This window comes from Mesoplodon densirostris, chromosome 3, assembly GCF_025265405.1.
Source record: "Mesoplodon densirostris isolate mMesDen1 chromosome 3, mMesDen1 primary haplotype, whole genome shotgun sequence".
Lineage (NCBI taxonomy): Eukaryota > Metazoa > Chordata > Mammalia > Artiodactyla > Ziphiidae > Mesoplodon > Mesoplodon densirostris.
The window spans coordinates 47,260,598-47,287,012 of record NC_082663.1 but is presented as its reverse complement, the minus strand read 5'-3'; the positions used below and the strand labels follow the sequence as shown (position 1 = coordinate 47,287,012).

General features: G+C 40.4%; 1 protein-coding gene across 4 annotated transcripts in view; it reads left to right on the top strand.

Moving 5' to 3' along the window:
- PDE4D (phosphodiesterase 4D) overlaps positions 1–26,415 on the top strand; it is a 578,516-nt gene that overhangs the window by 509,362 nt on the left and 42,739 nt on the right. For 3 of the 4 annotated variants that reach the window (XM_060092912.1, XM_060092913.1, XM_060092916.1), the window contains one exon: positions 13,009–13,121. In XM_060092912.1, coding sequence (XP_059948895.1) covers positions 13,009–13,121 — 113 coding nt within the window. Of the gene's footprint in view, positions 1–12,331; positions 12,923–13,008; positions 13,122–26,415 lie in introns of those variants that run through there. The other variant, XM_060092915.1, reaches the window with a different exon arrangement.

The following is a 26,415-nucleotide window of genomic DNA, read 5'->3' as shown; positions in this document are numbered from 1 at the left end:
CATGCCACCTTCCACTGTCTCTAGGCAGCAACTGGTCACGTGTCTGATTTTCTCAGCAGGGTATTATAAGTTCCTTCCCAGGCCCCGGCCACTGAATCTTTCATGTTCTTGTACTTCACAGCAACCAGCACATCAGAGAGGCTCAATAAATATGTATGGATTGTTGGACTGCTCTCTTTATGGGATGAGAGAGAGAAAGGGAGAGGGAGGGGAGGAGGAAGGTTACTCTCTTGCCACTTCTCAATAGTACATGAGGGCATGAGGAGGGGAAAGAAGATGTCCTTGGTGGAGATTTCAAATATATGGGAACCTACAGAACATATGTATTGTGTTTATGCTTTCGGACTCACCTGACATGATATAGAGCAAAGTTTTCCAAAGTATGCTTCAAGACATTATAGTTGTTGCACTCCAAGATAAAATATGTTTTAATAATACTTGTTAAATGACATTAAATAGGTCTCTTTGCTGTAGAGCTTCTAGCTTTTGGTAGGTTCATGTCCATTAAAATCACTGCTTCTTAAAATCATATGTAACATTTCCCAATGTTGTTTGACCACAGAATTCTCTTAGTAAGGAGACTCATAGGAATTATTTTCATTTAAACATTCTTTGGGAAATGTTGGAGCAATATCTCTGGTAACTTCATAGTAAGTGGTGTCCTGTCATTAACCAATGACATATTTGTACTTTTTAATAAATTTATTTATTTATTTATTTATTTATTTTTGCTGTGTTGGGTCTTCGTTTCTGTGCGAGGGCTTTCTCTAGTTGTGGCGAGCAGGGGCCACTCTTCATTGCGGTGTGTGGGCCTCTCACTATCGCGGCCTCTCTTGTTGCGGAGCACAGGCTCCAGATGCGCAGGCTCAGTGGTTGTGGCTCACGGGCTTAGTTGCTCCGCGGCATGTGGGATCTTCCCAGACCAGGGCTCGAACCCGTGTCCCCTGCATCAGCAGGCAGATTCTCAACCACTGCGCCACCAGGGAAAAGCCCCCATATTTTTAAATGCTAGTGACTTTGCGTGATTTGGTGTGGTCTTGTGAAGGCTATTCTAGATCTTAGATTCTTCACTCATGTTCAGCCCAGAACTGGTTAATAATTGAAGGATGATGGTAAGAAAATAGTAATTGGCTTAGGATTGAGAACCTGTGAGAGTGGAAGTAACCCTTTATGTATGAAATGCCTTATTGTAGATTAATTTATTTAAACAACCTTATAAGTTGGGTCAGAATAATAGTTACTATTGATTGAGTACCTGCTATAAGTCAGATATACGTGCATTACATGCATTTTCACATGCAGTTCTCATAAAAATTAATTCCCAATTTATACAATGGGCTCAGGTATTTAAACGACTAATTTAAGATAACATGATGACTAGAACAATGGCAAAGCTGGAATTCAAATTCTGGGTGACTTAAAAATCTATGCTCTTTCCGATCTGTCATACTGCTTCCCATGGGGAACTCTACGGGTTGTGGGTCTTTGCATGTGTGTGTAAGAGCTTTCTTATCCAAATCTAAACCTCCCCAGATACTCTTGTACAGTTAGAAAACTAATTTCTTTTACTTAAGCTTGTGTATGGTGCCAGTTCATGCACAAGTAGACCATCCATGTATATATGATATAACCTTGAGTGCTAAAACTTGCTCTATAATGTATACACATTTAACAAATGCAGGTTTACCAGTAGGCTGACGTGGCTTCTCACTCATATGTTCTACTTATAGCACAAGTAGTGAGTATAAAAATGGGACATAAGAAGTTACCCTTCTCAAACCTATTCATAGCCTATTTGAAAGAGCCTAGTCTTTCTTTGGACACCTTTTGTATAGATATATTTTTCTTAGCTCAGATTTCAATTCCCTTAAATGGAATGAATGTCTCTTTGACGTTACTTCTCTTTAGGTATCCCTAGTGAAGGGGAATAAGGAAACAAAGAAGGCAGCAGAGGTACCAATTCAGAGTAAAAAATTCTGGAGCAGTTTTGATTAAAACAATTATTTTCTTTTCTCCACTCTGGAAGGAATTCTTCACCTGGAGTCCTTGGGGACTTCAGGGAAGCCAGTGAACACTTTTAAAATAAAAACTCCGATGATATGAACTTATATCCAATTTTCTGGAGAGGTTTGCTTTAGATTCTCAAAAGGTTTATTAGACTTCCAAAAAGGTTTACAAGCATTGTGCCTTTTGAAGTACAGGGAATCAACATATACCTACCACCAGTGGCTCCTTTATGAACAATCACTTAAGGGAGTTCTCCTTCCATGTGAAAAGTCAGAACAAAGATAGGGAGATAAGGATAATGGAGTGTACAAGATAGAATAGTGAGCAATGAATCAAGTCTAGGTAATGGTGAAGAGAAATACATGATGTAATGTGACCATGAATTGTAAAGGTTGAGAAAGGATTCTGAAGACAGAAAAGTCATAGTCTAAGGAAAATCTAAAAGTCTGGAATTTAAAAATCTAAATTATTTTTTAAAGCATAAAACCAACAGAGTATGTATGTGTGGGGTGTAAGAATGGGGAAACAGATGGGGATGGGGTGGATAGGGGAGATGAAGTAGTGAAAACACAGAATAATCTAATGGGGAGGCCATAGACAGTATTTAAGTTTATTACACTGAGAGAGAAATAGAGATTTAAATATGGCTGTTAGAAAATAACACGAGCACTACAGATTGGCTAAACTCAGAGCGGCAAGAATAGGTAAGTAGGTAGGAGATCCAACTATTCTTCCAATTTTGAGTTGCATGGGGAACCCATTCTCTTGATCTTGGTAGGATGGATGGTACACAGCCTTTAGTTCATTCACTTGTTCCCCTCAAACTTCATACCTGAATATTGATGGAATCTTTCAAAATTTTGCCTGATTTTGTAAAGTTCATTCTCTGTATTTATCATAATACTTATCATTTCAGGATAATATTAATATATCTTCCAAAAGACACTGTGATGCATTAACCATTCCAAAGTTCTGGCAATGTTAGCTCCTGATACTCTTTAGCAGCAGACAACAGAGTTCGAAAGCAAGAGATGTAGCATAAGAGATACATGAAGATGGATACATCTAGAGAGGCATACCCAGGACATGATGACTACTTAAATCTTACTTGGAAAGAAATATTCTTATTTGTTATAAAGCATGCCTACTTTTTTTTTTTTTTTTTTTTTTTTTTTTTTTGTGGTATGCGGGCCTCTCACTGTTGTGGCCTCTCCCGTTGTGGAGCACAGGCTCCGGACGCGCAGGCTCAGCGGCCATGACTCACTGGCCCAGCTGCTCTGCGGCATGTGGGATCTTCCTGGACCGGGGCACGAACCCGTGTCCCTTGCATCGGCAGGTGGACTCTCAACCACTGCGCCACCAGGGAAGCCCCTATGCCTACTTATTGGTTATTTGCTCACAAATACTTGTTGAGTGCCTGTAAATGTCAGCAACCGTCCTACGCACTTGTAGAAAAGCCTAGAAACATACATAAAAGTGACATAAACACAGTCATAGAGACAGAAGCCAGCAAATTGTATCTAGGTGGAAGGAATGTCTAAGAATGGCAGCCTTAGATGGGATGGTGAATAAGAGAATCTGGAATGGTGTGGAAAAGCCCACTGGAAAAAAAAAGGCCTTCTGTGAACTCAAAAAGTATGGCATTCATAGAATAAGAAGGAAGGAGTTTGTGCAGCTGAATTTTGAGTGAGGAACTTACACATTAAAAACAGAGCTTAAGTAAGATTATTCTGACTTTATAAACAGGACTGTGGTGAGAAAAACCACACCCAGGGAGATCCAGTAGTCTGCTGTTACATGAATCTAGAAATATATAGATGAGAATTTGACTGAAGGTGGCAGTTGTAGAAATTAAGAAGAGATTGGTAAATCAATTGGCAAAGTATTAGATGAGAATATGGTTGGGGGCAGGGGTAGAGGGTATAAATATACAGCAGAGAAAGCAAGACTTTCTATTTATCAATAACTTTCTTTCTCAAAATACCTCAATTTCCAATGTAAAACATCCCTACCTGGTATACAGTTGAGCTAAACTCACAGAGGTCCAGAATCATGGTATTGGATGGGACCTTTGAAGACATCTGGTCAATTCTGGAATGCCCTCTATAGTAATACCTGACCCCACCCCGGTTAATCAGTCATGAACAACTTCAAAACCAACACCTCGGGCCTCCCTGGTGGCGCAGTGGTTGAGAGTCCGCCTGCCGATGCAGGGGACACGGGTTCGTGCCCCGATCCCGGAGGATCCCACATGCCGCGGAGCGGCTGGGCCCGCGAGCCATGGCCGCGGAGCCTGTGTGTCCGGAGCCTGTGCTCCGCAACGGGAGAGGCCACAGCAGTGAGAGGCCCGCGTACAGCAAAAAAAAAAAAAAAAAAAAAAAAAAAAAAACCAACACCTCACCCAGATTAACATAGTGTCAGAAGTTATAAAATAAGCAAGTACCAGAGCTGTGTGGGAAGTAGAGATCACCTAAGCAAACTCCTTACTTGCTATAAGGAATGCTTTGTGCAAGAACTAACAGAGATAAAGATGACTGTGTCATCCCTGAAGGTTGATGGGAATACAGATACCCTCCTACAAGCCCCCTCCCCATGGGAATCAAAATGACTCCTAAGGTTGTAACAGGAGTATGAAAATAACATACGTAGTTCTAATAGGGTTTTTTTTTCAGCCTTTTTGCAAAATGTTTGTTGTTCTTTTATTGAAACAAATTCCCAGAGAGAAGCTTCCTCACTAGCATTTCTAATCTTTGTTGGTGAAATATAAATTGGGAATGAAAGTCATCTTACCTCAAACCGTTGGGTGTATATGGTCTGTTTTGGATATCAGTGGCTATGCCTTGATACTCTCTCCTTTGAAATTCTTTTTCTTTGCTCCTGAGAGGTTCTCTCCCTACCTTTCTGGCAGCTTCTCCTCTCACACTAGGCCTCCTAACTGGTCTCGTCTTTCTCCAACCCTCTTTTCACACTTCCCAGGGTAATCTCTCTGAAAAGCAAATCTGACCATGTGACATTCTTGCTTAGATTTTTAGTGGCTCCTTGGGGAAAAAACCCATAAACTCTTGGAATAGTATACTAAATCCCCCATAACTGCCTCTCCACCTTTATCTTTGTCCATTGCTGGATCCCAAACTTAGCATTCTTCTCTGCTTGTAGCTACCTGAATGGCCTATGTTCTCTAACTGGCAGTGACACGTTACTCTCTATCTTAGATGTCACTTCCCATTTCTCACCTGGTTAACTCTTCATTTCATCCTTGGAGACTCAAGGCTGGCATTCCCTCTTTCAGAAAGTTTTCCCAGATCTCTCCTGAGATGTGGTAGTTGGCACCTTCCCTGTCCCCCTTATGCCAACTTTGCTGTACCTACTGCCTGGTTTTGGTGGAAACTTACATATGCTGACTTTGCTATACCTACTGCCTTATGCCAACTTTGCTGTACCTACTGCCTGGTTTTGGTGGAAACTTACATACATATCTCTAATAATTGCCTTCCTCATTGGACTATGAGCTTCTTTAAACCCAAAGTTATTTCCTTCCATTTGGTGTACCCAATGCCTGGGACCTAGCAGGTGTTCAATATATGTTTATTCAAGTGAAAAGAAAATTATTATAACTAGTAGAATGTAAACTCCTTAGAGTAGGCAGGAACTTTTAACTACCTTGTTCATTGCTAAATCTCCATCATTTAGTGCAGTGCCTGGAAAAGAATCTAGTAGGTAAGCAACACAAGGTTATTTTTATTTTTATTTTTTTTATTTTTTTTTTTTGCGGTATGCGGGCCTCTCACTGTTGTGGCCTCCCCCGTTGCGGAGCACAGGCTCCGGACGCGCAGGCTCCGGACGCGCAGGCTCAGCGGCCATGGCTCACGGGCCCAGCCGCTCCGCGGCATATGGGATCCTCCCAGACCGGGGCACGAACCCGTATCCCCTGCATCGGCAGGCGGACTCTCAACCACTTGCGCCACCAGGGAGGCCCCAACACAAGGTTATTTAACTCACGGTCTCTCACTTAAAATAATCTACAAGGGGGGCTTCCCTGGTGGTGCAGTGGTTGAGAGTCCGCCTGCCAATGCAGGGGACACGGGTTCGTGCCCCGGTCCGGGAAGATTCCACATGCCGCAGAGCGGCTAGGTCTGTGAGCCATGGCCACTGAGCCTGCGCGTCCGGAGCCTGTGCTCCACAACGGGAGAGGCCACAACAGTGAGAGGCCCGCGTACCACAAAAAAAAAAAAAAGAAAAAAAAAATTCTACAAGGTTCTTGTTATTATCCCCAATCTACAGGTGAGGAAATTAACGTCCAAGGAAGATTAGGTGATCTGCCAGGGATTATGGCTTGTATGTAGTGGAATGGAGATGGGAACCACCTCCTACTCTTCTAGTTTCCATCAAGGAGTAATATTACTTATAGTCGTTCACATGTCACATAAAGTCCACAATCCAGATGTCTGATTAAGCTTGGCTCAAACTCCAATTCCTTGGACAAAATTCCTTCCTGATCTTACACTGAGTTCCAAAAGCTTCCTCCTCTTTCTCTGTCTCTTCTCAGTGTCAGCTCAGGCTGACATTTCAGTTTGAGCCAATCTGGCCTCCAAGCTCAGATTAAACAAAACAAAATCTCTTTATCTCAGCATTTTGTACCTTCAGTAACTTTATTAAAGACTGGGGGGAGTGGGAGATTTATAGGGTGAAATTATCCTGTAAACAAAACTGACTCCTTTCTGTTACACACACACACACACACCACATATATTCCCACTGGAGCAACAAGCATATTCTTCCCCTTTCCTACGTGGAAGAGACCACAGGTTAGTTCTACCCAAACCAGTACTCCTTAAGTCCCATCTTCTGTAAAAAGCAGCCTTGTCAAGCACTTTCTTGCACTCTCCCTGAAAGAAATTCTGGTGAATAGAGTTACGATGAATACAATATGATGACAATTTCAAAAGACTGTAGGTTTTTTTTTTGTTTGTTTTTTATTGTTTATTATTTATGTATTTATTTTTGGCTGTGTTGGGTCTTCGTTTCTGTGCGAGGGCTTTCTCCAGTTGCGGCGAGTGGGGGCCACTCTTCATCATGGTGCACGGGCCTCTCACTGTCGCGGCCTCTCCCATTGTGGAGCACAGGCTCCAGACACGCAGGCTCAGTAGTTGTGGCTCACAGGCTTAGTTGCTCCGTGGCATGTGGGATCCTCCCAGACCAGGGCTCGAACCCGTGTCCCCTGCATTGGCAGGCAGATTCCCAACCACTGCGCCACCAGGGAAGCCCCCAGAAGACTGTAGTTTTTAAGAGCAAGAAGTCTATTCCTTTGGAAGTCCCACTGAGCAGTCCTTCTGTTCATGCCTGACATGTCATGAGAGCATATGCTTATGTCAAATTTTAATACTGAGATTGTCTTAGATAAGAATAATCATCAGAAAAGCACATATTCTGTAAATTATTAATTTTATTCTACCAATAACATGGCTGAAGATAATGGTCTCACTGACTTCAGCCTTGCCTCCCTCAATCCCATTTACTGCAGAGTCCTAGAATTTTCCATGTTAATAAAACCAGATCCCCTATCGAGCAGTACTCCAAATCACTCAGTGGCTCCTCCTTTTGAAGATTCAGTCCAAAGCCCCTCTACACATGCCTGACAAGACTTCCATGACCAGTGTCTGTGGATTTCTCCAGCCTCTTTCCCCCTGAGCAAGGTCCTACTCATGGGAGTTCCTTTCCCTATGTACACATATACATACATCTTTTGAACTCAGGCCCATGTGCTCATTCATATTATTTTCCCTTAAAAACTCTTCCCACCCCCTTCACTTAGCTCCTGTTTCATTCTTTAAGCCTCAGCCTTCTCCCACTCCACCTCTGATTTAAATTTCCTTCTGTTATTCTCCCATAGCCTACATGCTTCCTTCTTTCAGAATGCTTTCTACAATATAGTATGCTGAAACTATCTCCACCCCTGGACTCTAAGCTTTCCTTGGATAAGGGGCACATTCTTTCATTCATCTTGTTTTTGCAGACTCTAATAAAGTGCGTGACACATATTTAGTGCTAAATAAATGTTTGTTGAATTTATGATGGTACTAGAAGTCAGTAAAATCCAGTCTTGTATTTATTTCATTAAAAAAATCTACTAGAGCCTTAGGCAGACCCAGAAAAAAAAATCATAGATAGTGGGAAGATAGAAAAAAACTCACAAAATTATGTACACCTTCTCCTTGGAGGTTTTTTTTGAAGTACTAAGTGAAATTTTATATTTTTCATAAGATTTCAAAACTTGATGCCAGAAATACACTTGGAAATGAGAACAGCTTGCCACTGGCAAGCTCTGCTTAAACCTGTTACATGTACACATTGAAAGTGTATCCAACTCCTTCATGTATTTCCCATCAGATAAAATGTAGAGACAAAAAAAAGTCAGCAAAAGTTAGAGCTAAATTGCATCAATCTTTTACTGTAGCAAATTCAGGGAGTGATTAGCTTGAAGCAATACATGGTGAAGTGGAAATCATTTTTCTCCAGTTCTACCTACTTTAGACACCATCAATTCCATCCTTAGGAACAAAGAGGGAATTTGGGTGGGAATTAGGAAAGGAGAAGCTGGAATTGCTTAGGAAGATATACATTTAATTACTCGCTCTTAGGAGATGTTTAGTGAAGGGCTTTTTTTTTTTTTAATTTTTAAGAACAGTCTGAATCAGCCGTTACAGTTTGTATTTATTATTTTTAATGAATGGAAAGCAAATGGTGTCCAAGGTAAAGTGATTTTTTTGGACTTGTTCTCTTCATTTACACCAATAGGGCTGTCTAGGAGTTATGACAAATTTATACAGACCTTTAATCAGTCAAGAGTTGGCAAAGAAACTGACGTCCATAGAGTCACACATTATGTAGAACGGATCCTTTTACCTCAATGGTCAACATCGCTGTAAGTTGTGGGTAAGAGTAAGCGGCTGAACATTTCACAAGAAAATGACCTCAACCTCTAGCTCACTGCTGTGGCTCTGAGGCAATTAGTTTTTTCCTTTTCAAAAGGAAGCTGCTGCTTCAGCATCTTCTCCTGGAGCTCCTGGCACCATTTCAGGCCATGTGTCAGGGGAACCCTTGATCACATCACAATGACGGAAGCCAAGTGCTGGCCTGCAAGAATTGAGGACTGTTTGTTCACAGAAGATCCTGAGCAGAAACACGGGTGTCACATAGTTCAAGGGGTCCTTGAAGGAAACTGATGCTGCTGTAGGAGGGGACTTCCAAAGGCTCAAGTTATTTCTCAGTTGCTGTTCCAGAGCCCTCTCCTGGCCTTTATGGAATTTGGCCAAGAGTTGTTGCTTAGACAGTTTCTCCCTGTAGTTCCTTGACTTAGCAAGATTTTGGATGGGAAAACAGAAGAGTTTTCTTATATTTTCAAGTAGTGCCACAGTGACTGCTACTCTCTGGGGAGAAAAGTATTTTATTCATGAATGCAGTATGTGTTCTTGGTAAAACCCCAAATTAAACTAGCTCACTGTTTTTGTCCTGCAAAATGTTGGTGACATTTAGGTGTGTTGTTTGGTGTGCTGACTCAGTTTCCTGGAGGATAGCTGGCAACTCCACATTGAGGCTTTTTTAGTGGGGATGAAAAAGTCAGTTACTTGATGTTTTAGAACATTTGGGGTTAAAATTCCTAAAAGTTAAGCTTTAACACTGATCCTGAAAAACTGTGGCTAACTGTATTGCCTATAAACCTAGGAATTTGGAAAAAGTAGTATTCTCAGCTCTATGCTAATATCAACAGTAATTCTTTATTTGAGCAACAGTTTTATAGAACATACTGTTCTTTGCTCTGTTGTTAGTAATTATTTTCTTACTTATTGGTATGTAGGTGTGCTCTGGTCATTTTTTTTTTTTTCTTTTTTCATTCCCCAGATTTATACAGTGCATGCAGAAGTAGTTAGAATTTAAAATACATACACAATAAAGGTGTTTAAAAAAATAAAATAAATAAAATAAAATACATACACAGGCCACATTCTAATTGTACTCAAATGCTGATTTTGTCAAAATGACTAATCTATGATTGGGACATAAAGTAGATCTTCTGAAACAAGCTGTCCCTCTTGTCGCTGTACTGCCTTCTTAAGAGCAAGTCCTGTATTTAAGTACATAATGTCTTGAGGCATTGAAACTTTACTGAATTACTTCTTCACTATTACAATTAAAAATTAAACACTGAAGTGTAATACGTGGTGCCACATCCTGCTAGGTCTAAGGCCTATTTCTGAAAAGCTTTGAGGAGTTGGTGAAGATGGGAAGGGGACTGGGAGGTCCCCCTGGGGATCAGACTTTGGAAATGTTGGAGAGTAGGGGAGAGGAACACGGAACACCAAGCCTTTGAGGTGTGGAGAGGGGATTCCTGGCTTCCAGATATAACCAGTGACTGGAAAGATGGCAGTGAACAAATCCTACATACAATGGTCATGCATCTTTAATCCATTGGATGAGCTAACTATGGATAGCCCAAATCAAATCACCTAAAATAAGTTAATTTCCTCTAAAAATTCCTACATCCTTATTTTATACCTTGGAAGAAAAAAGCCAGAATAAAACCATATAGTACATGTACTTCCATCACAACTAGGTAATGCTATAGTTGCATATGGAAGATATTAAGTAAAATGAAAATGTGTTATGGTCATAGGCTTAATTATTATTTGTGATCTTTAGGGTATGGGATTACAAGGAACTTTCTGCATTACATCTTTGTGTAATGTTTCAAATTTTATAACAAGCATGTTCTATTTTTATATACTTAATCAGGGATAGGCTATAAAGATAAAATACTTTATACTTACGATTTAAGATTATCTTTAAGGCTTTTCCTTTTGTTGGGGGAAAAGCTCCAATCACACTTTAATTCACCTGGCAAGGTTGGGTAGTTGTTCCCCAAAAGTATATATTTACAGAGATTGGTGCAGGAAAAAAAAAAGTGGAATAAAAGAGGCAATTTTTAACCTAGAGTGCCCAAAGTGAATAGCAAACAGTTCAAGAATCCCTGATAATAATAAGCCACATGGCCCATGTAACAAATACTTTGAAAGTTATTCTAACTTTTACAAATGTTATATAAAAACCTATCTGGAAAATCCCAGGTGCCCGAGATTCAGTCCATGAATTTTTTTTGTTGTGCCACTCCTCATTTATGGAGTCTAAATTTCAAGGGCAGAATTTCTTCTCCAATACCTGTAGATTCGAAGACCAAGGAAAAGGATCTCACCAACTTCATGTAAGCTTTTCAGTGTATTCTTTCTAATTGACAGTAACAAAGTTTCGTAAGATGGGCTCTTCGGAGATTGGATGTTTTCCCTCCTCTAAAAGGTTCGCTTACCTGCACGCTAATATAGTGAAGTTCCCTGCAATTGATCCCTTACTGTAGAGCTCCCCCAGGGTCAAATTTTGTAAATAGAACCTGCTTCCATACGGTGTCTTTGGATGTGGTCTTTCCATTTTCTCACGTTTGTAGTTTTTTCTGTGCACGGTGGGTAGAAACACTCTTCCAGACTCTTCCCATTGGCATCGAAATACCCTCCGGGTCCCTGATCTGCAATTCCACTGACGAAGGAAGCATGTATGCAGGACAGGCGTAAATTGCCCATACGGCGTGCTGCATTCACATTGCTCTTCCTTTACTGTAACTCTTAGACAATTCTGAATGTGAAAACACAACATATTGCCAAATCTGTGAATTCTAAGGCGTTCTGACCCACAACATTGTAAGTTTTTGTTTGCTTGCTTATGTCCACCCCGAAATTTAGACGTATGGTTCTTAGCAGAGGCTGAGCTGGGAACTGAGGGTCTGGTCTTAATAGAAATACTTCTGATTGCACAACCACCCTGTCCTCTTGAAGTAGGTAAATCCTAAGCCCTCAGAAACGAAGCCTCAGAAACACTAAAACCCAAACCCCCACAAACGGTTGCGCGGGTCCTAAATACCCAGCTTGTGCCGCCCGTCGGGCTGTCCGGCGAAAGCTCGCAGGAAGCACGGGACAGTGGAGACGCGGAGGCTCGGGCCGTCTGGGTAACCGGGAGGGCCTCGGCTCGGCTGGGCGCGCGGGGTCCCCGCGGGGCAGGTGCGCCGTCGCGCGCGCGTGCGCCCCAGGTCCCGCCTGAGCCCCGCGGCGGGCGCGACCCCGGGCGGCGGGCGAGCCGGCGGCGGGCGCTCCACGCCGGGTTTTCCGCCGCTCCCCTCGCCCCGGCCCCCGGCAGCAGCACTGACACACACTCTAGCGCCCGCGCCTCCCCAGCCGGGCTTCGGAGCGAGCGGCGCGGGGTGATGCTTAGGCGAGGCGGCGGGGCGGCGGGGGCCCCTGGCGGGCCGTGGCCCCGGGCGATCTCGGCGTGAGAGAGCCGAGGAGAAGCCGGGCGGCGCCAAGGGCCGTGCGGGGCGCGAGGGGTAGTGTTCTCGGAAAGCCGCGGCGATGGAGCCGCGCTGCGCCCGCCGCCGGAGGAGTTGAGAAAGAAAACAGGAAACGTGGTGGCTGCGCACCCGGCCGCGGCTGATTCATTCGCTTTGAGTGAAGGCTCGGCAGGAGGGGCGGGCGCGGGGCCGCGGCTCGGGGCCGGGCGCCGCGCAGATCGCGCCGTGGACCAGACGCTCCCTCCGCGGGGCGGGCTCCCGGGCGCGCGCGCCATCCCCTTCGCCGTCCGCCGGCACCAGGACTTCTTCAAAGTCTCATCTTGAGGGTTTTGGTCCGTGTAGAAGTTGGCTCGCCACACTTGGCGCGCCCTTCCTGGACGCCGAACAGAGACGCCAAGCTGGAGAGGGCGTGCGTTCCCGAGGCCGGCCGCACCGCTAGCAGAGCCCCGGCCCCCGTCGCGGAGCCCGGCTCGTCAATATGAAGGAGCAGCCCTCATGTGCGGGCACCGGGCATCCGAGCATGACGGGGTACGGCAGGATGGCCCCCTTTGAACTCGCCGGCGGCCCTGTGAAGCGCTTGAGAACTGAGTGCCCCTTTCCCTATCTCTTCGCAGAGGAGGCCTACCAGAAACTGGCCAGCGAGACCCTGGAGGAGCTGGACTGGTGTCTGGACCAGCTAGAGACCCTGCAGACCAGGCACTCCGTCAGTGAGATGGCCTCCAACAAGGTAAGCCCCGGCTCGGCTCTCACCGAGAGGCTCCTAGGCTGCTGATTCCCACGCTGGTGAAGCCACCAGTCCCCGTGGCCCGGGGAAATACATACAGGGGTTTGTCACACTCACTGCATTTTGGTTCCCTTGGAAGGAGGTTCCTGATGCCGTGCCTTCCCTCTCTCTTCTATTCACTCCAGAGAAATTAAACATTTTGCAAAAGCAACTTTGACATAGTTTGACTGCAGTACCCCCAAGACACTGTGTGTGTGTGTGTGTGTGTGTGTGTGTGTGTGTGTGTGTGTGTGTTTGGAGGGGTACTTCTAAGTGACACTTTGCCCTTGCAACAGAAACCGAGTCTGGTCCACAGGCAATCCATGTTGTAGGGTATTCTTGGGATTCCCAGTGGAAAATAAGAGTTACTAGAGGTCAGTGCAATCCCTTGGATGTCACCACCTACTGAACTCAAACGCAGAAGAGTTCACTGAACTTGGAACCTTAACCCCCATTTATCTAAGTGTCAGGGTACCCTGTAAAAACTGAGCCTTTATCTTTTTGCTTGGCCATATGTGTCCACAGGGGACATCAAAGTTAAGGTTCATTGTGATGACTGCCTTTGTTTCCGTGAATCTTGGAGAGAGAGTCCAGTTTTCTGAGGTTATTTAGTTACAGTGATGCTTCAATGGGGCATTTGTGCCGTATGCCAAGGTGCTGGTCTTGGTGGATAGTGGAGGTTTGAGGGCTGAGAATCAACTCTTAGCCTGGCACAGCCTTAAAGCAAGGTAGAGTGTTGTCAGTTTTGGTGTATTTTTTGGAATTCCTTGTTTGTTTGTTTTTTAAACAATCTTCAGTTATGTAAGGAAATAATTGGGATTATGTATGTTTTTAATGATTGTTTGGCTCAGGGGATAGGAAAGGAAGCATGGGCATGTTGGATGCAGGTGGTTGAGGGGTTTAGCCAGTAAGGACTGGTAACTTTGTGTGGCAATTAATAACAGTTGCCCCCTAAAGATATTTAAATATCTTTGGCCACCTATTTACAAGGTCAGGAAGGTATACCATTTTACTGTTTATCTACATGCACATATTTTTCAGAGAGCTATGCTTTTTTTTTTTTTTTAGTTTACTATAGTTTTTATCCCACCTTTTTTTTTCTCATGCAGTTTTAAAAAAATATCATAGCATATCACCCACTTGATTGTCTTATCTGTTGACAATGCTTATACAGACAGCATGGTTTTTAAGTAAAAAGTTAGCTTCAAATAAACAAGATAAAAAGGACCCCCCAGTCACTATCTGCAGGCACTAATCTACCCGTAAGCACACTGACCTACCCATATGCACACTGATGATCAAATCTGTATTTTTTTTTTCTGTCATTTAAGCCTCATTTCTAAATTTGGTATGGCTCCTCATCAAAATGATGGGTTATTACTCTCTTACTCCCTGCCGTGGCATCAGGAGCCATTGTTCTCATCTGGCTAACAAATTCTTAGTTCGTTGATTCATTTTATAACATATAGATTGTTCTTTCATAATTTGGTTCATAATAGCAGTAGACATATGCTGAGTATCTCCAGTGTCCTAAATGCCGAATGGGACCATTCTGCAGTGGGCCTGAGTTCTTATTCTCTTGTCTGGTTAATTCTATGTAGTAAAAGGAAAAACCAGAAGGCACCAAAAGATGTGCAAGCCTTTGCTTATATTTTCAGGATGATTTGACAGTACTTTTTCAGCACAATGAACCTCAGCAGCTACAATTACTTTCCCCCAATCCATACTCTTAATGATGAGACCTCTATTTGAATTTAAAAATTAACATGAAATCTAATCATGTATTGTAAATGACTTCAACTGTCAAGTATTAATTTATCTATACTTTAAGATGAAAAAATAAAACTTGAGGTCACAGTGATTGGTCAAAATGATTTCTTTCTTTTAAGGGCATTTCTTTCTTTTAAAATCCCTGTCTTTTAAAGACAGGGATTTTTTTTTTAATCTTTATTGTGAAGGCCCCTCAGACTTTAGGTAAATTTACAGGTTTAGTGTAGGAGGTGAATTTATTTGGTTGAAGTGAAATCTAGGTTAAGTGAGAAAAGACTTTTTCAAAATATAGTCATTCTAGCTGTGTTGATGTCTTGTAAGATTCTTGACATGACACTTATTTTTAACATTAAAAATTCAACTCAGCTGAAGCTGTTGATTAAACTTTTCATGGCTAATTCATTCATTTCTTTTTTTTTTTAAAAAACCCATACATTTCTAAATGAGTGCTAAGCTCCTGTGACTTTTTATAGATGAAAACAGATTAGCATAGAAGGAAATAGAGCTCTTGGTAAAGGTTGTAAAGTTACCCTTCAGCCAGATAACAAGGGCACAAATAAGTCACATCCACATGAGCTGTAAACTGAGTTGGAGCAGCTGACCTAAAGGTCCCCAGGAGTGATGCCGAACCTAAGTCTGAACTGGAAATGTGACAACTTGCGTCATGTGTCCACTAGGTTGCGAGCATCTCTTGAGTGTGAATGAATAAGTCTGAAACGTTGCTTTTGGTTATTAGACTTATTGACATCCATTCTTTTCACATGTACTTGTTCGAACCAAACGAGTGTTTCCCTTGAAAAGTCATGAAGTTTTTCTTTGTTTTCTTCTCTTTTTCAGGCTTTAAAAAAAAGTACTCTAATAGATTAAAATGACACAATAAAATACTAGTAAGAAATCAGGATTTTTAAGTGATTATGTAGAGAAAATATTTATTATGGAGGTGGATTTGGGTTTTAGGAAGAAGGAAATTGATTCCTCAAACTCATTTAACAAATTGGGTTAATGAATTCTTCATATTTAAAAAAATCTCAATAGAAGGAATCTGAACTATTAGCAGTTTTTAAATGACGCTTTAGAAGCAACTAGATGTATTTCCTGACTGGGATTGTAATGTGCATAATGCTTATTGATGGTATTGAGACAGGAAAATTATTGAATTTTTGGCCACTGCCAACGTTGTCTGTAATACATGTAGGATGCTTGTACCAAGTAGGGTAAGAGACTCCAGATGGCATTTAGTTTGAGAGGTTAAAGCTACAGCATTTAGCCTCATAAGCCCATTAATCTGCCCAAGATTTGTACAGATTTCCTTTGAAACCTCACTGCTAGAGTTAAGAGAGGTTTTGGTGAGGTCTCAAAGCTTTGGAGGCAGACAGACCTGGAAGTTGAATCATGGTTTTGTTCCTTACTAGCTGGGTTACATTAGAGAAATGACAAACGTCTTTTAGCTTTGGTTTCCTTAGCATAAGATGAGCACAATGATATCTATTTTGAAAGGTCAGTGTAAGAATTTGAAAGAATATGTGTAAAATAGTTAGCTAATAAATAGTGTCTGACAGAGACTATACCTGCCATTATTGGTATTATTATTGAAGGTTTAGGTTAAACTTGATTGGTTGCCTACTTGGCTAAAATATTTTTTTTACCATTCAGTTGTCATTTATACTTGATGTTTTAAGTTTCATGGGTTTTTATAATACAATTCTTAATAACTGTCTTGAGTGCACAGTTCTGTATTGTAAAAAATGCTTAAATTATATTTATACCTTTTTAAGTATAATATAGACACAAACATTTTGAAGTTCTAATTAGAAGCTTAATCTTTTCTAAAATTTCAGCTACAGAATTCCAGACAGCTAAATACTTTTCCTCTTTTATTCTAAAACTGAAAAAACAGCACTGATTAATTTTTTAAAAATATTAAATATAATGTGGGATTGGTAGGTACATTTCCATCCTTTTGTACAGGTTTTGCAAAGCTAAAGTAACTTTTTAGACTGTTTTTAAGGCAGAATAGCTTCACAGTGTTTTTGGTTACCTTTCCCTCATAGAAAGTAAACTGAGGATGTGAGGAGGGCAGGCCAGGAACTAAGCCTCAAGAGTTATGCTGTGGAACCCTGTAACTTTATTCTCTTGTGACCTAATAATGCACATTTCACCACATCTTCAATGTAAGTGTGGCGATGTTTGAAGGAGAAAAAATCATCTTGATTTTCCCCCAAAATATACTACTATAAAAATGTATTGTTTCTTCTCTCTAAATTTGGGGCAGTTCTGAGGCTTGGCCTTGCTGGAACCTACCATGCTTCAAGCTGAAAGTCTGCCTTGAAGTTAGGATTCAGGCATCCTTCTAACAGACTTCAGGTTTTTCTTTAGTTCTTTCTAGACGTACGTAGGCCAGCTTTGCAAATGTGAACATGACTTTTATATGGAACTTAGTTTGTCTGTTTGGTTTTTAACAAAGATCGCTATCATGTTTCTGTTGCCTATAAATTAAATTGCTTTTCTGGGGTGCTTTTTCTTAGTGTTTTTGCGTTCTGCTCCCCCTGCTGCTTTTTAATAGTCAATGCATACGTAACATATACTACAGCTTTCTGTGACTGCTGATATATTTTCTTCTGGGCAAGAGTGGTCCTGGAATGAATATAGAATGTTCATAGAAGTGGCTAAATCTTAAGATTTTTCAGCATTACATGATTATAAGATAGCTCAGAACAGAAATAAATGTTTAATTTTGCTGAGAAGGAAGGTGAAACTAGTTGGAAAAGGCATTTTGATTTTATAAAGAGCAAATAGCAAATAACAGTCATTTACTTCAAAATATTAAAACTATTGACATAGTCATACAGAGTTGTTGAGAGTTAATCAGCATACCTAAAGGAAAACTCTAAATTTTAAAAGAAAATATATTTCGTAAATACAGAAATTCAGCTTACTGATATTTTGAGTTTGCTATCTGCTTTTTCACCTACTTTATAAAAGTAGATTTACCAAAGATTTATGTTGTTTACATATAGAGCCTTAAAGTTAATATGACAGATTGGGCATGCTTATTTTTATGATCACTGTTTAAAAAAAATACTTCCTTTGCTTTTATTTTAAGTAATAATAGAAAGAGGGAAGCACTTTTAACAGATATTTTTATGTTTCATTGAATAGTGAAGCCCTTGACTTTAACTTAATAAAATAGTAAAGATTAAAGCAAATCTTTATCTCTACTGTCATCAACTCAGTTTATCAGTATTTAGTGGCAGTAAGCGTAAATATCCTTAACATTTAATTATCAAAAACTTCTATTTTTGTGATTCAGTAAATTAATCATTACTCCAGAAATTGCTTTCAGTTATTGCATTTTGATTTAATTATAGGAAAGCAGTAACTTCTTGTCTCAGAGTGTTATGAACGATGTCTTTTTTTTTTTTTTCCAAAACAAAAGGCTTGGCCAAGATAAAATAGCACTTTTCCCAGTGTATGAATAGATTAAGCACATTTTTTCCCCAAATAGCAAGGATGATAGGTAATGATTTTGTTCAGTTTCAGAAGATTCCTATGATAGTCATAGATTGTAGCTATTCCATAAGATACGTATAATTATGGCAGATGTGAAATGCTGATAATGATTTTCAGTTGATCCATAAAATACTATGTAGAATCTGATTTTCTCTTTTTCAGAAAGAAACCAATCCTTTTAAACTGCAAATAGCTGGAGTTTATTTTGTGACAGCATAGCTCTGCCAGGGCTAGCTCTGTACCTGGCTAGTTGTGATAGTTGAATTGGCACTTTTAGCCTGAGATCTTTCTAGGAAATAGAGCGTGGGTAGCCCTTTCGTTTGCTGTTCACATTAGTTTTAAAAGACATTTTAAGAAAGCATTTTCTTTTATTTACTCTAACAGGGATTAGGATGGGGAGGGGTGAGCCTTCCTATTTGCTTAAACAACAAACAATTCTGCTTTGTTCATTGGGAAATTCGTTAAATTGGATTACCAACTGCAGTGATAATAGCTTTATTATCCTTTATACTTAGAGAATATTTTATCTTTAATGAAGTATTTTTCTTTGTTATTATTGTTTAATATTCTGGGGTTTTTGTGCCTGTTTTGCTGTATTTTGTGTGTGATGGGGATGAATGGTATTTACTCTTTCTCCTGACATAAACACCAATGCTTATGGCAGCTTTGTAGAGTGGAAAGGACATAGATGTTTTTTGTCAGGGGGACTTGGTTTCAAATTCTAGCTCTGCTGCTTCCTACCTAATGTTCTGGGGACATGCCTCACTTCTCTGAATCTCAAATTCTTCATTTCTAAATGGACATAATAAAAGGGGAAAATAAAATTGAAGGTTGTTAAGAGCATTAGATATAATATATAGAAAGCTCACTTTGCTGAATAGCTTATACTGGGTGCTTAATAAATTACGTGCAATTTATTCTATCCCTAGACTACATTGGAAAGGAGAGACTAAGAAAAACCATGTGTCATATACTCCTTGTAATATAAGAACATCATATTTTTCAGAAGAAAACTGTGACCTTTATTCTATAATAAATAACAAGTCAAAATTAGTGTTCTCAGACTTCCTGTGTACATTCATAACTACTGTATGTTAAATGCTTTTATTTAAAGCATTTATTTTTTAAAGTTAAATGTCCACCTGAGTGCCTCATCTTAAGCAAGGAATTACATGAAATCATGGATTTGATGTTCTAGTTATTTTTTATTATAATATTAAAATATGTTATTTTTTAATATAATGTTCTAATTTTTTTAATATACATTGAAATTAATTTGTAACAAAATGAGAAAATACTCCTCCACACCACCTTAAAGCATTTCACTTACCACTCACAGACAATGGGCATACTTTTCATTGTACTAGACTAAATTGGCAGTGAGAACCATCTGGGGAGTCATTTTTGGTTAGGAAGGTATGTCTGTTTAAAACAACCTATGATTTTTCGTCTCTGCCATTAATGGGATTTCCCCACTAGAAGAGAAAATGCCAACTGTCATCAGCAGAAGTCTCCCATTCATTAGGCATTCATTCCGCAGGCAGAATGGTCTATGGATTCAGAGCACTCTCCTGCAGCCAGATTGCCTGCATTGGATTCACTCTCCGCCCTTTACTAAATTTAAATGGTACAATTTACCTTCTGTGCTTCAGCTTCCTCTTCTGTTCAAGAGTTACTGTGATGATTTAATGAATTAGAAGATGGAAATTGTCTAAACAGAGTCAGGAACATAGTGGGTGCTCAGTAATGTTAAGTCCTTTATATCCATTTATAAAGGAATATCATCTTTCTTTTCTTATTTTGTGGGGTGAGAGTTAGAGAAGGTGTCTGTTTGCCATCCTGATAATTATGCTTCCAGTGACCTTTTAAGAGAGAATGGTGGCCTCATGATGTTGATGTGAACCAAATAGGACTCTTGGAATGTTTCATTTGCTCTTCTCCCCATCAATGACTTCTCATGGAGTTTACCTTTTGTTTCTTTGTGTAATTTTATGGTATAGCCCATCAAACTGGCCTGAGGTTTTCTCAGAATATCTAAAACTCTCTAAGCTGTTTCTAGCAGAAATACCTAAATAGTGGATAATAGTCCAGTGACTTTTTTTTTCATAAATGAATGCACCCTGTTATTCCTCTGAATGAGACTGAAAGTAACCCAGGCACAGAATCTTTTATTAATACTTAATGTTAAGAAAACTGTATTCAGGATGTAGCCTTCCATGGCACTTCTCAGCAACTTTACCATCTAGTATATGCAGACATTTCCTTGCTCAGTCAGCTGAGAGAACCTAAAGCAATGACACCCCAGTAGCATTGAACACATCTAGCACCCTCATCTTGGTTTCTAATACCATTCTCCAATAAAAGGAACCAGCACTCCTTGAAGCAGCTGATTCTAGAACTGGGGCGGGAAATGAGGCTGGAGCCATGTTGCAGTTCCAGAAAGTAAGGAAGTGGCCAAACAAATGTTGATGGGAACATATCAAAGGGATACAAGAGCAAACTGAAAGAGCTCCCAGTTCCCAGCTGGAACTATTTGATCAAGAAAATAAACTAGTGTTGAAATATAACTCAAGGTATGAAACAAATAGCCATGAGTTCAGCTGATATAATTTATTGAATAAATAATTAAATGGGGGAGAAGAGACAAATCCCTTGTGCTGAAGAATTCCAAATAATGTATGTATATACTCTGCTCTCAAGGAAGAAAAGTATAACTCTCCACTCCTTAAGTGTGGGCTGTGCATATTGACTTCCTTCCAAAAAGCACAATGTGGAAAGAGGGAAAGAGTACCTCTACTGTGGACAAACCTGATAAACACACACTACCTCAGCCAGTGATCAAAGTCGACATCAACGTTAATAAGTCAAGTTGTAGTAGGTACCCTTGATATGATCTGATGAAAATGGTACTGACATCTGAGTTTTTCTACCAAAAACATATAACCCCACTCTAATCATGAGAATAACATCAGATAGTTCCTAGTTGAGGGACATTCTACAAAATACCTGACCAGTACTCCTCAAGACTATGAAGGTCATCAAAAACAAGGAAAATCTGAGAAACTGTCACAGTCAAAAGGAGCCTAAGGAGACATGCTGACTAAATGTAATGTATCCTGGATGGAATCCTGGAACAGAAAAGAACATTCGGTAAAAACTAAGGAAATCTGAATAAAGTGTGTGCTTTAGTTAATAATAATGTATCAATATTGGTTCAATAATTGGGACAGATGTATCCTATACTAAAGTAAGATATTAATAATAGGGGAAACTGGGTGTGGTGCATATGGGAACTCTCTGTACTTACTTTCACAATTTTTCTGTAAAACTGAAGCTTTTCTAAAATAAAAAGTTTATCAGACAAATCTTAACCATCCTTTAAGGTCTACCTGCAATGCTGCCTCTCCTGTGAAGCCTTTTCTGTCCTGTCTTCTCCCATATCTCCCATCCCAGCCTCCCCTAATTGGGTGTAATGTCTTTCTCCTTTGACCTTCTACAGGACTTTATTTGTAGTTCTTTTAACTCTCCGTACAGTATTTGTTTCTTTGTTTTATTCCTGTCACATTTACACTAGGTCATTAGTCTTACTCATTTGCCAGCCCCCATCACATGGGACACAAGGCCATATTGAATAGGTGCTCAGTAAACATTGGGTGAATTGTATGAATGGTAGCGTGGTGGTGATTCTGGAAAAGCACCATTCAATGGTTCTGATCTCAGTGCTGTAGGAATCATCACTGAACAATCTCAGGGACTAAGTTTATTTTTACTCATCTAAGTCCTAAGGCTTAGAAGATAAAAATTCTTCCTTTATGGGTAATAGCTTTTTGGTTAGAAAGGTATGTCTGTTTTAAACAACCTATGGTCTGACAAACTTTATTGTTTGTCAGACCCTTTGCAAGGGAGTTACTGAACATGAGGTCAAATAACTGAAGAAATTTATCCTAATTTTTCTGTCTAATTATCACTTGAGTGGAATTAATAGAAATTAGTAAAATGAAAATATACTCTGTTTCTGCCTACCACTTAGTTCTTTGGTAGTTTTGGTGGTATTTAACATGGTCAGTATTTCAAAACATCATTGTTACTGTTATCCATTATTCGTCTCAGACTCAAGCCTTATGTGTTAGAACTAAAGGAAGCAGAAGTGATCATCTGTCTGACTTATCTAATCTCAGTTGGAAAACGAGGCCCCAAACTTGTCCACGTCCACCTATAGTTAGAAATCTCCTGACTTCTTAGGTAGCAGTTCATTTTCTAGAGGGTCTCTGCACCATTTGGGGTTTTGTATGCAGCCTTTATCTCCACTCATGTTCATAAATTGCGGGAGATACACTTTTTATCTTTGAATGTGTTAACGGAATACAAGCCGTGTTTCTGATAAGTATATGGATTCAATAACTGTTCAAGTACATAACCAGTGAATTTTCTACCCAGCCACTAGGATTGCTGATGAGTCCTCCTACATGGCTTCTAGCCCAAACCCAGTGAGTGTCAATATATCATTTTGTAGTTGGTCATATAAATTAGTACTGGATGCATGGTGTTGGTTAAAGTAAATGCCATTTTTCACCTTGGATTGGTAGACAGGGTCTGTACATGATAGTTGATATCTCGCAAGCAAGTGGCTTTTCTGCTATTGACAAGAGTCCTGATCATTTCACACTTAAAAATCTCTTTCCTGCTTATAGATGCTCATCAGAAATTTTAGCATAGTTTATGCTGGGTTTAGTTTCATCTCATTTAAATTAAAAGTTTGTATTTACAGACAAAAACCATACAAGTCATATTGATGGCCTTAAGCTGTTCTCTCTCCACTGTACCTGTTTTAGCAATAACACTCTTATTATAGGTTTGTTCCCAGCAAAATGACATATCTGAATACTTTCCCTGCTAGTCTGGGAAGAAAAGGTGTGCTTGTTGGTTTTTGCCTGTTACGGAGTATTCTGTGCAGTTTTACCCAGGTCGTGCTTGGGTTCCTGGCAGCATCTCTGGTCTGCTACACTGTAATTCCTATCGTGGCAGCCTCTAGCATTTATTGCTGGCAAGCAGTGTGCTTGCAGACACAGGCACCATAATAGGAAACACCTCGGCCTGTCATAAACAGGTCTGGAGAGTAGAAAGCAAGGCCTGACAGGGATGTGTCCATAGCGAACAGGCAAAGATGAGGCTGACATTGTGTAGTAAGTCCAGGCTGATGTCTGTCTTCTTCATTTCAGAAAATAACCAGCTGATTTTTAAGGCTGCTTTGTATTGTTGGCATAGCAGTATTTTGGTTACTTTGTTTTTTGTTTTAGATCGAAACATGAATAAAGACATCTTATATAATACTCTCCAAAATATTTTGAGAGGATACATCAAAATGTTTTCCTATTGCTAGTCTCCTTCTAATTCTACCTGATCATTCCAATCCATACCCATTAGGGAGAAAGAACAGCTATTTCATTACAGTGGAAAATAACTTTTTAAAAAAGAATCATATAAAAATAAAATTATCATGTGTATATTTAAAGAATTATAAATTATACTGAATTTTAAAGAAAAGAGCATTTCTTAGGTGACTTTTTTATGCCTTTACATCAAGTTCAAATTTTAGAAAAGGAGTACATTCTTTGACCAAGAAAGGTTCTATTTTATATTTGCTAGTTTTTTTTTTTCAAGCCTCAGAAAAATAATGAGCTACAACTTTAACAGTGATAAGCTTTGTCACAAGAATTTAGGAAGAAGATAAATTTCAAAATTGAAAGGACTTTAACAGTTTTTAATAAACAGATAGAAATGCTTTCATGGGTGCTTTAAATATATATGTGTCATTTCATTATTTGCTAGGAACCTTATTTCACAAAAGAGGTTCAAGACTGCAAAGGATGAAAAGGCTGTAATTTTGCTAAAAAGAGCATATTAAAATTTAGAGACACAGGTGAAAGGCTTGAACCTTTTTTTTTTTTTTTAGATTAGGTGTTTGGTGGCTATTTGCTGACCTGCCGCTTTCCTTTTTTTTTTTTAGTAAGCACCGATCTTCTTGTACTTTTTTATTTTGAATATTTCAAGTCAGTTTCAACAGTATGCTCTGATAAGAATGAAACTAATTAATATTATCTTTGATACACACATTGATTTTCTGCTCTTTGTTTTCTTTCTTTTTTTTTTTTTTTTGTGTGGTACGTGGGCCTCTCACTGCTGTGGCCTCTCCCACTGCGGAGCACAGGCTCCGGACGCGCAGGCTCAGCGGCCACGGCTCACGGGCCCAGCCGCTCCGCGGCATGTGGGATCCTCCCGGACCGGGGCACAAACCCCTGTCCCCTGCATCGGCAGGCGGACTCTCAACTACTGCGCCACCAGGGAAGCCCTGCTCTTTGTTTTCTTAATCTTATATTCTCAGTGTGGTCTCTTAGATCTCCATATGGGTAAGTGATAGTTGGGTTTCAAGAAATCATAGGAATTTTTATTTACTAGAAATAGTCTTATTTCTTTAATATGCATCAGGAAAGATTAGTTTACTTTCTCCTGGAAGATACTGTTTGGGCCTACATCTTAATTTTTCTAGATAGTGTTAAAAAGCAGTGAAATAATACAGGGTATGTAGTCGAAGAGCCAAAAGAGGGCTTACATCATTACAGGCTGAATATTCAGTCCCTGTATGAGAGGAATTTGTTCTCTCCAAAGTAGAATTCAGTGGAAAAATTACTTGTTGCCCTTTAGCCTTATTTTCAAGCATTTTAGCATTAGCCATTTGATAATGTAGTCTTTGTAGTGTTTGACTACACTGATCAGGAAATATCAGTATGTGCCTTACTTTCTAATGTGAGATATGATCCTGATGTTTACTCATACCTCAAACCTTACACTTCTAACTTAGTTCCAGAAACAGTACACTACACACCAAAACAGTTTGTCCCATTTTTAAAGATGAAAAACTGAGGCTCAGTTAAACTTGTCCAAGATCCATATGCTTCTTAATAGATGTAAAGATAATTCTTCTTCTGAATGTAGCATCTGGGGGAAGGACTGGGAGATAGGGAAACAAGTGTTTGTTCTCAGGCTGCTTTTTCAAAATATGTGCTAATTTATTTATTTAGTGAGTACTAGATTCCAAAATAGCAAGAGCCATCTTAGCAAAATATCATCCCTAGAGGGAATCCTGTTGTGCAGCTGATTCTGCCTTTCTTGTTCTCTGTATCCTGTCAGGACGGGCACAGAGAGGACCTTCCTAGCTCCTAGCTCCTAGGAGGAGTATGATGGTGGAATGGATGGCTTGTTAGGCTGGGAGTCAGCCTAGCAGGCAGGTAGTAAACAGGGCACAGATGTAAAATGAAGGATAATAGGGTCAGTGGATGAGAAGACCAAGTAACTAAAGCAGATCTGTAATTCTGAGCTGGCAGGGGGTTTGAGGTGGAGGCAGATAGAATTGGATGGGATGAAGCTTAATAGTGGAGAGGACGGCAGCAGATAGAGAAGGTATAGAATGAACTCAGGGCAGGTGTAAGCAGGTATTAGGATTTTTTTTTTTTGTGGTATGCGGGCCTCTCACTGTTGCGGCCTCTCCCGTTGCGGAGCACAGGCTCCGGACGCGCAGGCTCAGTGGCCATGGCTCACGGGCCCAGCCGCTCCGTGGCATGTGGGATCTTCCCGGACCGGGGCACGAACCCGTGTGCCCCGAACCGGCAGGCAGACTCTCAACCACTGCGCCACCAGGGAAGCCCTAGGATTTTTTAAATGACCTATTACTATGGAGTTGCCTTGGAGGTTTGTTTTCTTATTGGGGCAAAATGGGAAAGGAAGCTGGGCTCATGGATAGAGTGAAGAGTGAAGATTGAAGGAAAGAAAAGTAGGAAGGCGTATTAGACAGTGAGAGGAGGAAGGGGGCTGGCAGAAGGACTCTGACTGGGCTGACCTAGGAGCAGGGCTGCCCTTGGCTGGAGACAGGCTGACCGCTTCGTGTTCCTGCCCCCCTCCCACCTCAGGAATGCTGAAATCT